The sequence below is a fragment of the Diadema setosum genome, chromosome 17 (genome assembly GCF_964275005.1).
Source record: "Diadema setosum chromosome 17, eeDiaSeto1, whole genome shotgun sequence".
NCBI lineage: Eukaryota > Metazoa > Echinodermata > Echinoidea > Diadematoida > Diadematidae > Diadema > Diadema setosum.
Window position 1 is genome coordinate 22275473 of NC_092701.1, and position 15449 is coordinate 22290921.

The following is a 15449-nucleotide window of genomic DNA, read 5'->3' on the forward strand; positions in this document are numbered from 1 at the left end:
AGGGCGATAAGCATCGCGATGCTAATCCCAAGAATCTTGCGCTAAATTCTCAATTAGCGGGATAATTTGCCTCACGCCGGTACGTGTGAACAGTCAGGTTTAGAATCTCGAGTTTTTATATCCCATCAGGCCATGTGCACATCACAACGGTAAAGCCTCTGCGTGCGCATGCAAAAGGTCCTTCATCTCTTAGCGCAAGTAACAGTGCGCGAACCACACCACTGACGCGCAAAAAAACAATGGACAAAGGGAAGTGCGCGCAGGCAGTGACAGAGAAGGGTGCTGTGTGACCCAGTTTGCAGGTTTGGCTGGTATCTCGATCGGCAATTAGCAGGATAATTCTGTACGTGTTAACGGTTGCAAAAAAACTCGAGATTCCAAGCGCGATTGCTATCCTGCTACGCGCTAATTTGGAGCGTGTGAATGGTTGCAAAAAAAATCTCAAGATATGGAGCGCGATCGTCATCCTGCTATTTTGTACGTGTGAACCCGGCTTTTGACTTGTTTCAAAACAGTGATTCTCGGCACGCACTCAAAATCTTATAAACGCAGCCCTGGCCTAGCTGTTACAGTGACAGTGTTAGAGTGATTTGACGTGTAAAACCGTTCCTACTCATACTAGGGTTTCTAGAGTCCAGAACTAGATGAGAGAATGAGTTTTGTAAATATTATGAATAAAAAAAGAGGAAGAATGAAGTGAACTGCCTAAGACTAGTATAAGTCTAAGAAAGTTGCAAGAACCCAGCTGCAACTTACACGCGGTCGTGATTGGAAAGCAAAACATTGTTTGTGGGAGTTATGGCCGTTCACAGCTTTTGCAAACACTGCCGACCTTCCAAGACTGGTCTTTATTAGGCTTGTCCGTAGGCTTGTCCGAAGCTGGAAAATGTTTCTCAGTTGGTCCATGATGATGGAAGGTTAGTCGCACATTTACCCTTGCTGAAGAATTCGAACGTCAAGACACAGAACGCTTAGGTAAATGTCGCAGCTCTCATTCTGCAGCTCTCATTCCACGCATCGCAGACGACACAAACAAGATACTGGTGTGCTACAGCACCGGGGAAAGTCCGGCAGGGCGCTTGCTAGCTCACCGTACCGTCATCAGGCGCAGGCACGCTGGTGCTCAGCAAGATACCTGTCACATGGCAATAGCACAGGAGTCGAGTACGAGTACCATAAATTAATCAGCTTGGCCCAGAGATCCAACCTGTGAAACGTGCGATCTCCGCGCGCGCTCGCCGCCCGCACATCCCAATATAATAACACGTACCTGTTTTTGCTTCAGTGCTCTACGCGCTGCACGCACAGAAGCAGAAAAACAAAAGAAATAAAAGCCTAAGGAGTTATGGAACGCAATAGCAAGTCATAATTTAACAAAGTTTCATCACATTTATCATACACAATGATTAATTTTTCCACAAGTCTTTTAATTAGAAAAATTATATATATTCTTTCTTTTGAATTCATTAATGATTTTTCTTTTTTTTTCTCTTAAAGCAAAAAATACAACATCAAAATTATTTGAACAAGTGAGATCCATAGTACTCCGTCCGTAACACCCTTTAACGCACGCAAATCCGTCGTCAGTGAAAGACACGTAGCTTACATGTCTACGGATAAACGTTTGGTAAGTAAATTTCTACCTCAATATACATATTTTCTTTTTAATCTTATTTCATATTATCAGAATGTATGCATTGCTTGATGATCTGTTACCATGATATTATGATTAGAAAGTAGTAATTCGGGGATGATTATGATAAACAGGGAGCTTTACGTTCCATCTGTAACAATCACTCTGTGTGAACTCCGGATCGGACTGGCGAGTAGTCGTGGTATGGTGGAAGTGAACGTATCGTAGCGGAGGACAAGAGTAGTCAGACATGAAAAGACTCCAGTCATATGGCTCCAGTCATGGGCTAATGCAGTGGGTTAATCAATGCCAATGGCAGTCATCCATGCGATGTACTCTCTTTGCCAGTTTCCTTGCTTCCCGAGCCCACTGGATGTGCGTTCCATGAGATATGGAGAGCGAGATTCAGCTTCCAATTCTAACAATGTCCAATTCTACTGTAGTAGTGTAGGCCTAGATCTAGATGTGTCTATCTAATTTCTATCATGCATGGAAGATGTCTCCAGTCCAAACACACTCATTTTTACCGTGATGTAAAATTGTATAAATTTGTATTACATTGTAACTCATGTCATGAAATGCAGAGACAGCTTACATTAGAGTGACAGTCATGTACAACTACAAACAAGTGTACACTGCATCTGGAGAAGTAATTTTACTCTTCTTTATCACATCTTAACTTGTTACTAGCCTCTAGAGACAGTCTACTCGTATTAGTCGTATACTCGTAAAAAACCTGCCTTAACCTGGTGCTAGTGTACGCTGTACTTTCATACCTCCCCATCATTGGCATCAACATGATTTCAAGACATGCACAAACCCACCCTAGTTATTCAGTAACCTAACTTAATTGCATCCGAGTCTCCAAAGTTGAATAGGAAGTTCAGTTTTAACAATGGTACATTAAGTGTTGGAAAATCTTGATCGCTTGATAAGTTGAAATGCTTCTCTGTACACAAGCGATCGGCACAGTACGAATATGTTCAGCACATGCAGTGTGAGTGGACAGTTCGATCTAAATGTACAGCGATCACAGCGGCTTTATCTACAATGTGTATGGTGTCTGTGAAAAGCTAACATTTGTTTTTCCCTTTTCCTCAACCCAGTCTTGCGGTAGCGGTTGTAGCTTCTATACAAAGCGGTTGAGCACATGTGTGTACAGCCCCTTATATCTTTCTCCTTCTTTTCTGTCTTTTCTTCTTTCATTTTCAGGTATTCCTAACTTTCCCTTTCCTGTTTCCTTCCTATTAATCATGTCTTTGTAGGTTTCCTCTTACTGTATCTAATTTTCACAATTTTCTATTTGATCTTTAATAATACTTTCTGCCTAGACTACCACTACCAGTAATGTTCTTTGTTTCCTTCATGGATTATCTTTCCTTCCATCGACCTTTCCTTTCTTTTCTCTCCAATACCTTTTTCTGTAATAATGTGTCATTCTGATGTATCCTTTTCTTTATTTCCTTTTCAACCTGTATAATTCTTTCTTTCCTTCCTATTCATCTTTGCTTTCATCTAATTTTGATTCATCTATCATTCTCCATATGCTACTTAGTGCTTTTTTGTTTTCAATATTTAACTCTTCTTTGCTTTCCTCTTCAAACATATTCATCTCTCCCTTGCTTTCCTATATAATCCAAGTTTCTCTACTTTCTGTCTTTCCATGATCTTTTGTTTTTTATTTCAAGTGTACTTTCTAAAAGTATGCTGTAAATCTTATGTTAAATTTTTCTCAGTTTACATTTTTTTAGTGTCATTTCAATCATGTCATCCCTTTTCTTATCCTTTCTTGATATAATCTTTCACCCTTGCCTTGTATGCAGTTATAGAGCTTGTGGATGATGAAGGATGGTAATTGTGTCTGCCACATTCACAGCTTATGTACATGTAGGTACAGAACATCACATGTTCTGAGGACTCTGGGTGTATTTTTTATATGCACTGCCATTACATTATATTCAGCGAGTCTAAATTTTCTGGAATTGGGACATCCAGACAATTTCTTGAGTAGTTAGATTCATAATCATGGCACTTGTACAGTAATGAACAGAGTTTGATTTACATACAATGCCTAGATACGTATGTGCATGTTGCATGTCAGGAACAGAGTTGATATTTAAATTTGCAAAATTCAAACCCTGCAAATTGTGTGTCATGTACATGGTGTCCCATCCTGGTCTGGAAAGAAGTCTCAAAGATGGTATCTGGCACCAACTGCGTATAGTCAGGGGGCTTTTATTGAGCAACAGTTTTCTGAGTATTTTGAAAGTTTTGTCTTTGTTCTACTGCCCAATAAAAGTTGTTGTGGAGGCATTTTTGCAGTACTTTTGGCCCATTTTGGGCATGAACATCATTTTCCATGGGATTCTGCTCAAAAGGCATGTTCTAGTCCCTCCAAGACATTTGAGAAAATCATGGCTGATATCAGTGTTTTGGTGAACAATACAATGCACAATCATAGAACTTTTCATGTGGGGCTTTAATTTGATCTGCAATTTGTACTGCATGTTGATTTAGCTGAAGGAAGGCATGTGTAATGTACCAGTACATTTAAGTTGTAGATTGGTCATGGCACCCACAGTTCAGTTTTAGCTTGATCAACAGTATCAGATCTGCCCAAGATATTTCAAAGTTGTTTTGATCACACATGAACTTGTTCCTTTAAGAGTACCCGACTCTGAGTCACTGAGATAGAAAAAGTAACTTTGCTAGTCTACACGTTGTAGCAATGGAAAGATTGAGACTAGGGCAAACTAAAAGCATGACTTTTGTGGATGTATTTGTATGACTGTATGTAATTCAAATAGATGACTCAATGTTGTGATGGCACATGTGAAGGCTAGGTTTCTAGTAATCTAAGGATTGAAGCACTTTCATTTTGTATACAAATCAAGCATTATCAAGCATTATCAAGCATTATCTGAATAGATATCAAGATGATTGTGCAAATGTTTTCAGAACTCTACAAGACTTTTCACTCAGAAGGGAGGATATCAAATACCTTCCAAAAATTAATACGCCTGTATAATGTAAATTATGCCCAGTTGGAGGAACTAATACTGTATAGATTTAGTTGATGTAAGCTTTTTTTAATCACAAATGTTACAAGGAGATCTGTCATCATATACCATGCTGTGTGTCTTAAATCATTCACATATATGAGATCCTTTAATCCAATTTCAATTTCAATTATACAATGTATAATAGGGCCTATTTGTTATTGGGGTTTAACTTGCTATGAAACTTAATTTGCTAGTGAATGCTGACTGATGAAATGAAAATGCCAGTGAATGCTGAGTGATGAAGATTGATAACATCTACAAAATTTTGTAGGTGTGATAAAGTGTTTGCTATTACCAGTCAAGTCAAAGGGAAAGACTAATGTTACATTATGTTTGCTCTTACATGTATACAGTGTGTATGTATCCTTTTTTGTCTGTGTGACAAAGTATACTGTGTCCTCGGTGTTGTCCTCACAAAATCTTGTGATATATAAGTTGGGCTGTAACCAGACCTGCAACACCTGGTGTGAAACTCTAACATGATATTCCAGCTGCTACCAATATATAAATAGTGAATGCACAGAAATCAAACAGGAAGCACATTTTGGATGGTGCACTATGAAGGCATGTCAGCCTTTTTAATTGTAAAGGGAAATGTGAAGGCCAGTGTGCGGTACATTGTATGGCTTTAAAAAGAAAAAAAGAAGAAAAGAAAAGTATAATACAAATGTATGATATGTACAGTATGCATTCTACATTGTATGCTGTTCACTTCGATTTCTTTGTACAAATGTATCTAAGAGCACAGTGTGGAGTTTTACATTATCACACATCTCTGCATCTCCCCCTGTGTTCAATTCAATGACTTTTTTTAAGAGTCACATGATACTGGTACACAGTCATATCATCATGTAGACTTTAAGTCATAATCAACATATGAAGCTAATTGCATCTCTTGACATAGTTCTAATTGTAGTCAGAGCTAACAAGTCTCCCTGAAATAAATTACTTGAAGAGGCCATATGTCTTCATGAATATGAATTTGTCCTGAATTGGTTAAAAGTGCCGTTTCAGATATAAATATATGTAGCACACAAATATCTCTGTGATTAGTTCATGGACAACCTTGATTTGATGTTTGCCAACCCTGTAACTAATTTTTTCTTTGAAGTATTTTTGGAAATCATTACTCAAGCATGTCTACAATGAAGCAAAAGCGTCATGGGAATTATAATCACAATTATAAATGATGTCACACATACATTGTAGCACTTGTACCTGGTATATCAGATAAGGGCAGTTTTGATATTGATCAAATGTGTTGTGAATTGGTGAATGTTTTCATAATTTTGCCTGATGTTGTGTGTGAATATTGCAAAGTACAATTAAAAAGCATGCATGACTGATTAACAATGTACAGTACATGTACACGTATGTTTATTTTTAACACCCGTAGCCACAGTCCATGCATGGTTGACTCTTAACTCTATTTGCTCTTCAGTTTGATTGATCATACTGCGCTGCACAAAATTTTTGGCGACCACTCCACTAGCATTCTCTGAAATGATAACATGTAAAGAGCTGTAAATTATCACCTACAAGCTGTACATGTACTATTGTTCTCTTTTATTTCATTTTCATTGTATGACTTGCCACTGTTGCAGTTTTCTTGGCTCTTACCATGTTTCACTTGCACATGTTTACTTGTAATTTGTGTGCAGTGTTCATGGTCATGATATTTAAAAACCTGGGGGGGGGGGGAGAGAAGATGAACAGATGATTTGATATTGTCCTATTCTAGCATGTGAAAATTGGTTGTATTGTATTTTTGCCATTTATCTCAGCGTTTGTACATGTTTACAGTATCAGGATTGTGCCTTGCGTGAAACTTCAGCCTTCAACCTTCTTGTTAATTGTCTACCCTGAGAAAGTGGATTGGGTTTTCAGCATTGAAATACATAATATGTAATAATGAATTAATATCAATCAAGAAAGGGGGGACATATAATGTAAGTGATTGAATTAATATTACCACTCAGGAATAACACCAAAGAGAGCTTGTCATAATGTCAAATGCACATGCAGACTTCACAACACCTTTAAAAAAGTGGATTGAAATGTGACAGATTAACTACAGTTGAACCTCTCTTATCCGGCCTCCCTTTATCCGGATCTCTCTATTATACGGACGTAATCTCGCCGTTATTTTTTTCAATAATTACGGGAGGAAAGGGGGATTCCCAACTCAATCTAACAATGGCGACCTACAGTCGACTTTGCCGAGTACGGTTTATTTTCAAGATCTACTTGATACATTTCTTAATAATTATTTAGGTAAATCATTCCAAGAATTTATAAAAGAAAATGATTTCATTCTTGCAAACACGAACCTCTATTTCGGGGTCTCTTACTGAGTGTAACAATGAAAAGGTTGCAGTATACACATTACTACATGTGGTACTACAATGGGCTACATCAGTACATGTGTATGTATATGTACATGTATAAAGCATTGAGTCTCCCGTATCCGGCCAAATCCCTTATCCGGATGAGCCCCGGTCCCGACTTGTCTGGATACGAGAGGTTCAACTGTATTTTGAATTGTGACATACATGTATGACTTTCTGAATTCATACAATTCATGTTATTATGTTCTTTTTATTTGTGTCTTTTGCTGCTCAGTATTTAGAGATTCCTGAAACAAGACTGTAAAGCAGACCATGTCAGGAAATGAAGGAACTGGAAACACAAGTGGAACATCTGCATACTTCAGCAATGGTATGTACTTAACTCATATTTCTTCAGCTCAAGTTTTGATAAACTATGGATATCTGCTAGTTCTACATTGTATATGCTTGTACAGTAGAAATGATGACTCAAGAGTTTTTGTAACATACTCTGCTTTGGTGATACTGAACAGAAAGCTATGTCAATTTATAGTTTCAAAGTTATCTACCATGTACATCCAAGACTAGTTGTTGAAGCATTGTTACCTCTGCCAAGGGAGGAGGTAATGTTTTCGTTATCGTTGGTTTGTGTGTTCATTTGTTTGTCCGTGTGCAAAATAACTCAAAAAGTAGTCAACGGATTTAGATGAAACTTGCAGGAAAGGTTTACAGACACAAGTAACAAACGGTTAACTTTTGTTAGTGATCCAAAAAATTTGGGGGAATTTAGGAAGGATTTTAGATATTTTGGCAGGTAGAGTCAATGAACTTTGGAGTTCAGGCTGCGCGTATTTGAGGTTTGCATGCGCGCACTAAAGTGCGTGCTCTGGTTTCTGCTAGGGCGAGGCGCACCGTGCAGCTGAGGGTTTATGACGTAACAGAGGCTTCTATATTGGGAAATCGGGCAACTTTCAGCACACAATACTATAAGTACGTTATGGATGGAAATCACAGATATCTCTATGGAAGAACAAGATCAGTGATGGAAATGAGTTGCATGCTTGGCAGAGGTTTGCGCTCTCAGAGTGCTTCTCTAGTTTTGATTATGTTGTAGTGAGCTTGAAGTTGGGAAAGATGTAAATATTCATATTAAATATCAGTGGAAATCTGTTTGAAGGTTTTAGATGATTTAAAATAAAAGTAACACTTGCATCATGTATTTATTAGAAATATGTGCAGATGCATCATGAAAAACTCAAATTACATAAGCTCTACCAGTGTTGCTATTTCCCAATGTGTGTTCAAGAGCTTATTGATGGAGCAGTTTTATTGATGTGGCTTCTAAGTCACAAATTTCTTGTAATAGCTTGATAAGGAAGTCAGTGAGTACTTTGTGTGTTTTATGGGCAGGAGTGATGCTATTGATTGCTTGTTGTAGTTGTTATTCTGAATAGAATAAACAAGATTTCTAACTCTTTCAATGTGCTGAAATGTCCAATTTGTCTCACTATTTTAGATATTTCCCTAACATACTAACACTACAAACACAAAACCTCTGCAACTACAACAATGGAGTGTTTTCTTGATTGTATCACATACATGGGGTGTGTGATTGACAGTTTAAGGGAATCAACCTTGTACCAACCATCTCTCTTTATCTCTTTCTCTTTGTGGTAGGATCAGCAGAAGGAGATGGAGCAAATTTCTTTGACCATAACCCAGCCCCCACGAACCAGTGGGGATTCTACCCTGGAGAGCAACAATCCTCTCAAGGGGGATTCCCACAACATCAGCAACAACCACAGCAGGTCCCCCAGTTCTACAATCCTCTAGAATTCCAAAAGTCAGCGCAGAGCCAGCAACCTGAAATTTTCAACCCTTACCCCAATCTTCAGCAACAGGACAGTTTTCAGCAGCAGCAGGAGCAGCAGCAACAGCAACAGTATGGCTACAATCAGCAGTACAACCAGAATCATGACATGGACCATTTACAACACCAACAAGCACAGCAACATCCTCAACAGAATATGGAAGTCAACACACCCTACCAACAAACATGGCCTGGATATGGTGCACCTTTTGATGGTGGCTATGGTTACCCAGCTGAACCAGGGAATAACGCGCAAGGTACAGCCTGGCAGAACCAGCACAATGTAGATGGTCATCCTAATTGGGAGGGGCAAGCTGCCCAACAAGTACTGCAGCCTGGGTTTGATAATGGTGTAGCGACAAGTGGTGATTTTGCAGGTGTCAACCAGCAGGATATCCAAAGTGGTCCTCCACCACAATCCTCCAGGATTGTGGATCAGGATCAGGAAGATGCCTCCAGTTGCTCAGGCTTTGGCGCATTCTACCATGATGATGAATCAGATATTGTGGAGTCCAGTGGCAAGGAGAGTGTTCCACAGAGTGAGAATGCTAGCGAAAGGACTAGTCCTGATACCAATATTCCTAATCCTGCTTTCCAGGGATATGATCAGAGACCTACGGACAATAGTGTGAGTCCTGGAACACACTCTGCTACCATCAGCTCTCCTCCCATTTCTTCCAGTGAGTTTGTGCAGCAAGGAGGAGGTGGTGGAAGCACCAACCATGGTCTTGTCCAGGATGTCAATCTTAATGGCAGAACAGACGATCCCTTTGCTTTTCATCAAGGCAATCAGAATGTCCCCACATTTCCTGGAGATGTGACTAATCCCTCTCAATTTCAGGATGTAGATTCAGATGCAGCAGCTGCAGAAATCACTAAGGATCTAGGTCCAGACCCTGAGTATAGGAACACTCCTGACAATGTTCAGGGAATCCAGGACCTGGCACCACATGCAGATTCATTGAATGAGTCCAGTGCGGAGGGCAATGTGGAGGTGAAAAGTGCAATTGAAACCAGTAAAGCTGATCATGGAAATTCAGATTCTGCTTCGTCCGAGCAATTGGTTCATCAGCTGCTTTCAGTGCCATTCTCGGGACCACAGCCAGTGTCCAGTCATCTGGGCTCACAGGTGAGCCCTAGTCAACCCAACCTAGTCCTGTCCCCCCAGTCTCAGACTTCTGCATCCAATTTAAGTAAAGAGCTTCCACAAAGAACTGATGAGCAGCTGTCTGCCACAAGTATACAAACTCCTATCTCTGAAACTCATGACCAGGAGTTCAATGGACAGAAAACTGAAACAGCTTTAGAAGCTCCACCATTGAGTTCACCACCACATCCAGCACATGATAATGTCCAAACTCCCCATCATCTGGAAGAATCCTCAGGGACTACACCATCAACTCGTTCTGATGAGCAGCAAGTACATATGCCTCAAAATCAGGCAGAAGCAATGTCGTCCGGTCCATCATCAGTGGTCCCTCCAGGCCAGTCAATAGTGACAGCACCACCAGTACAGCTGCCTGACATCTCTGGAGAAAAAGCACAAGCCGAAGAGTCCAAGTCTCGCTCAGACTCTGTCTCATCAGGTTCGCATGTCAGTGCTTTCAGGCAGGTGAGAGGTCACCATAGCCACCGGGATATGTCTGTCAACCCTTCCCCGCCCCTCTGGAAAGCTGAAGTCCCACCCCTTCCAGGGAACATTCTTCTTGCCCCGGCTGCCTTGAACATATCATCAAACTTTACGCCGATGGTCCCCACAGCATCTCTGTCCACCCCATCAATATCAAGTTCTACCCCAGCACAGTTAGCAGCCAGTGTTGCATCAGTCAGCGTTCCACCCCTTCCAGCAGTTGCCGCGCCATTGCTTACAGGAGGCGGTGACCCTACCTCCAAGGCTCCTCCAACCACCAGCAGTCATCTCACAAACCCTGTGGCACCAGCAAACCCAGCTGTTAGCCAGTTGTCTCAGAATGTCTCTCAGCTGAACATTAGCCAGACAGTGCCTCACACCACTGCACCCAGTCATCCCCCTGAAGGCACCTTGCAGGGGGCAGCACAGCAGCCCTCACAAGCAACAGTCCCTAATCTTGCTGGCAACCCCCATCCAGTCACAGCTCCCCAATCTCAGCAAGTGACTAGTCAGGTTGCCACACAACCTGGCCAATCTCAGCCATACCAGGCTCCTGTCACCTCTGGTGCTCATTACCACATTCAAAATGTAGCAATTCCCTCCACTTCTCAAGGCACACCGCAAGCTAGTGCAGGTATACAGCCACAACAACAAGTTGCAGGTGCTACATCTGTCCAGCAGCAACCCCCTGTACAACCCATGAGCAACCAGGCAACCACGGCACAAAACACAGCTGTGGTATCGACTTCTGGTGATGTACCCTCACAGCAATCTCAGCAACAGCCCCAGCAACATCAACAATTACAACAACCACCTCAGCAACAACCTCAGCAACAACATCATCAGCCATATCAGCAGCAGCAGGGTGTTGGACCAGGGCAGGGTGGACCTGAGGGACCTCACCAAGGTTACGGCTCCTACCCTTCTGAGGTACTGGATTTCTTGAATTTACAGTCGCATAAACTGTAAATATATGAAAACTTTCACCGGACCAATTTTTGGCATTGGTCCAATCTTAGTAAACTTTGCTAGGCCACAATTGCTGAAATAGGTTATTTTCTCCGATTCTTTGATATCTCACCAAATATATTCACTACCAATAGTAAGGTAAATGCAATGGAAGGTGATATATAAGAAGTACAGGGTGCTCAGTGCTCTTTATTTTGTAAACATAGTGTAGGGAGACATTTCATATTGTCTTGATGTAATTGTGGCAGAGTATATATTATGTAATCCTGTAAAAATGGGATGTAATGGAACAAAGAAAGCTTGAAGGTCGCAGAAGCATTGCAGAAGTCTACCAAATGGGAGAGGGATATGAAAGCAGTACAGTCACATGGTGTGTGCTCAGCATATACCTTGTAATTCTTATGTGTATTCAATGCGAAGAACTTATCAGTTTGTTGAAACAATTTATGTTCCCTGTTTTGATGAAGTCTATCCAGGCAGTGACTGAAACATGAAGTGAGAATAACTGGTAAAATGGATTTTCAGACTTAACAAAGACTTGTGACATGCCCTGTCATATTGGTGTGAAATTCTTGGAAAGTTGGAGATATGTGCAAGTAATGAAGATGTATTAAATCATGCTCCATGTTCCTGCAGGGAGGTCACTGGTACTCTCATGAGCGTTCCCAGTACCCTCCAGGCTACTACCAAGGCAGTCCCTATGGCCATGGGTACCGAGGATACGGCTACGGGTACCCAGCCAGCCCCTACGGCCGGCAGCACCCTTACTCCAGGCAGGACCCTTACTACCAGGGCCCGCCGCACGGGCAGCAGCAGGGCTACGGCAGGCCACCTCAGCAGCAGAGGACCCCCCACAGGGCGGGCACCCAGCAGTGGGACCAAACCCCGTCTCAGTCCAGGCCGCAGTCCAGGCCACAGTCCAGGCAAGGCATGGAGAGACCCAGCTCCAGGCAAGGGTGGGGCTATGATTACGACTCTGACGCCAGGTATCCCCGCAGCAGGCGTGATCCAAGACATTACGGAGGTAGGTACCCATTTTTTTTCTGAGGATGGAGCTGTCATTGCAAAGCTCTGTATACATGTACATTGTAGACATGTGTCTTCTTGGATTCTTACATCAAATCATCTTAAAGGAGAAGTTCACCTTAAAGGGATGGTATAGTGTAGGTTGAGATGCGGATTCAGCTTTTAATTTTTTGTGAGATACTTAGAAACCCCTTTATGAAATGTTAAAAGAGTATACAGTTCTATGAAGAATTCAAGTTTTATTTGATGAAATTTGGTTTTGAAATGACTGAGATATCCAAAACAAAGGAAAGCAGAGCAATCCTAATTAAAGATGGGTCCCACCTGTTATTAGGATCACTTCCTTTGTGACATCCATCTGCATTCTGTCAGTATGTTATAGATTCGTGGCCTTTTTTCTACAGGTGTGGATGAGTATGGTCGCCCTTATGACAGACGTTACTATGACTACTACTACGGCAAGAAGTATGCTGGCTATTACTGGGACAATCGGGAGGTGAGTATTCATGCCTATGTAAATAGTTGGTATTTCAAAAGGTTACATTTTGAACTCTTAGTAAGATAATTTGTGGCTGCACTTTTAGCATCATGTAAGACATTGCTAAAACCTCATAACTCCTCGCTATCATTACAGTTCGACCTCGATTATCCGGCCATGTCGGGACCGGCGCTCATCCGGATAAGCGAATTGGTCGGATATTGGAGACACAATGTTAATGTATATAGCTGCCGTCCAAGCTGCCGTCCCAGTGCACTGGCAGCTAGGCAGGTAGCGTACCCCTCAACGGTGGTGTAATCTATGCTAGCCTGCGCAAAATTGTAGTCCCTTCTTCACAAAAATAAAGTACAGCTTTATGTGAAAATCATACATGTTTCACCTCATTAGAGATTGAGAAACCTATCATGCCCATCTTATGAAATTAGTGAAATGAATCCATGAAAGTCACTGTTTTTTCTAAATTTTTGGATGACGAAAAAAAAGTCCTTCACTGCGTGAACGCGTCCGGATAATAGAGATTTCCGGATAAAAGGAGGCCGGATAATCGAGGTCGAACTGTAGTTGTATATGAAATATATGATACGAAAGATCTGATAGACTGATAAGACCAAATGATTCGAAAATGCTTCCGTTTCTTTGTATTATTGTTCAAACATGCTGAGCTCTACATAACACATTTATGATCTGGGAGTAATAATCTTATCATGTGTAGCTTCGCAGATGCACTTTCAACGTAGAATTCACGCCCATCATTACATGTGACTTTTCATTCTCAGAAATATTACGAGTACGCAAAAAGCAGGGGCGTGTCACAGCAGTATTCCCAGGAACAGTCCACTGCGTCGGAGACATCCAGGCAGGACGAGAAGGATGGTGGCCAGTCGCAGAGGTAGGCAGTGAAGCTAGTCTCTCCTCAAGACTCAAGAGAAAAAAAAAAATATTTCAAACAGGTTTAAGAATGTCTCCTCAGATCTAAGCAAAAAAGGTGCCTCAGGGAGCTTATAGGAGTAGTTTTTGCGTACTGTATGAGGAATGTTCGTGTGCATTTTGATTTCGCAAATTTCACAAGAGCCAAGATTCCCGAAATTAAAATGCACATGAATGTTCTTTTCTACACTACAACTTTGCATTGAATTTTAGAAGCAACCCGCAAGAATTTCATGCCGCGAAAATATTGTGTTTTACAGTAATTTCTTACCAAGAATTGAATTCCATGTTTTGATGAACGATATCAGTCAGCTTTTGATTTACACCAGAAAATACCTGTTATTGCTTATACAAGGAATATTCATAGATATATTTCTTTTAAGGCATATGCAGTTCGGGAATGTTTATCATTTTGTTTTTATTATTTCCATCCTTTTACCTTAACGAAATAATTACATGGCAACCTTCCACTCTCCCCACCCCAACCAGCGATTTCGCATCAGAATTCCACCACCAAGGTGGGGACACGCCAGAGCGCTACGGAGCCAACCAAAGTGGCATCTACTCCGGCTACGACTACTACGACCAGCAGGGGAGGCGGGGCTACGGCTACGACCACAGCGGCAACTCGTCAGGGATGGCAGGGTACGACGGCAGCTACTATGACCAGGACTACAGCTGGCAGCAACAAGAGGAACCTGTGTCAGGTGGGCATTAAACACTTGAAGTTCCAAGTACCATATTTCTACGGTTTGGTACTGTGTTATTGATAAATCTTTACTACCTTATTGGACAGCGAAAAGGCATTAGTGTGTAAGCCACATCCTGATTTTCACGATTTAAAAGACAAATAATGCGGTAGGATTTTGTTCATATCACAACATTTATGCGTACATGCTGTTGCGATACCAAAGCCGATGTCTTGTGTTAAATAATGCTTTGTGTGATGCGTATTGGGAAGGTTATAAATGTATCTCAATCGCGATTTTGGCTTTGTAAACTTACTTTTTCTTATGTTAATCCGTTGAAGACGAGTCCCGAGAATATTCTGGCAGGTGCCTATAGCCAATGCATGCTATAGCAAAATCAGTCTGTCCTCAACGGGTTAAATTATCAATATGCCCCTCCTCTCCACCCCCTATAGTTGAACCTACCCCACCTGCGAGGTTGACCCCAGTGAAGCATAGCCTGCCCCATGTCATCGCCCGCTTCAGTCCAGGAGGACAGCTCATCAAGGTTCTACCAAATGTCCCAGCAGATGGAATGCCAGCCTTGGTGGAGGTCCACAGTGTAGAGGTCAGTCAGTGCATAGAAATGTTAGCTCTTTTCTCTTTTTTGGTATTTTGCTTATAAACAAAAGATCGCTAGTATCCATCTCGATGCTCTCGAGGTTGAGTACACTTTATTTGCAGTTTATTTATGTATTTATTTATTTATTTATTCATTTATTTATTTATTTATTTATTTATTCATTCATTTATTTATAAAAACACATTTTGAACATCT

The 15449-nt window shown here is 41.3% G+C and overlaps 1 protein-coding gene across 1 annotated transcript in view; it reads left to right on the forward strand.

Annotated features, from left to right (window-relative positions):
• Positions 1 to 1597: 1597 nt before the first annotated feature.
• Positions 1598 to 15449, forward strand: part of LOC140240434 (uncharacterized) — a 35221-nt gene continuing 21369 nt past the window's right edge. The window contains exons 1-8 of the mRNA XM_072320201.1: positions 1598 to 1627; positions 7318 to 7413; positions 8700 to 11452; positions 12128 to 12515; positions 12922 to 13013; positions 13793 to 13905; positions 14433 to 14650; positions 15088 to 15239. Coding sequence (XP_072176302.1) covers positions 7356 to 7413; positions 8700 to 11452; positions 12128 to 12515; positions 12922 to 13013; positions 13793 to 13905; positions 14433 to 14650; positions 15088 to 15239 — 3774 coding nt within the window. The 5' untranslated portion in view covers positions 1598 to 1627; positions 7318 to 7355. The remainder of the gene's footprint in view (positions 1628 to 7317; positions 7414 to 8699; positions 11453 to 12127; positions 12516 to 12921; positions 13014 to 13792; positions 13906 to 14432; positions 14651 to 15087; positions 15240 to 15449) is intronic.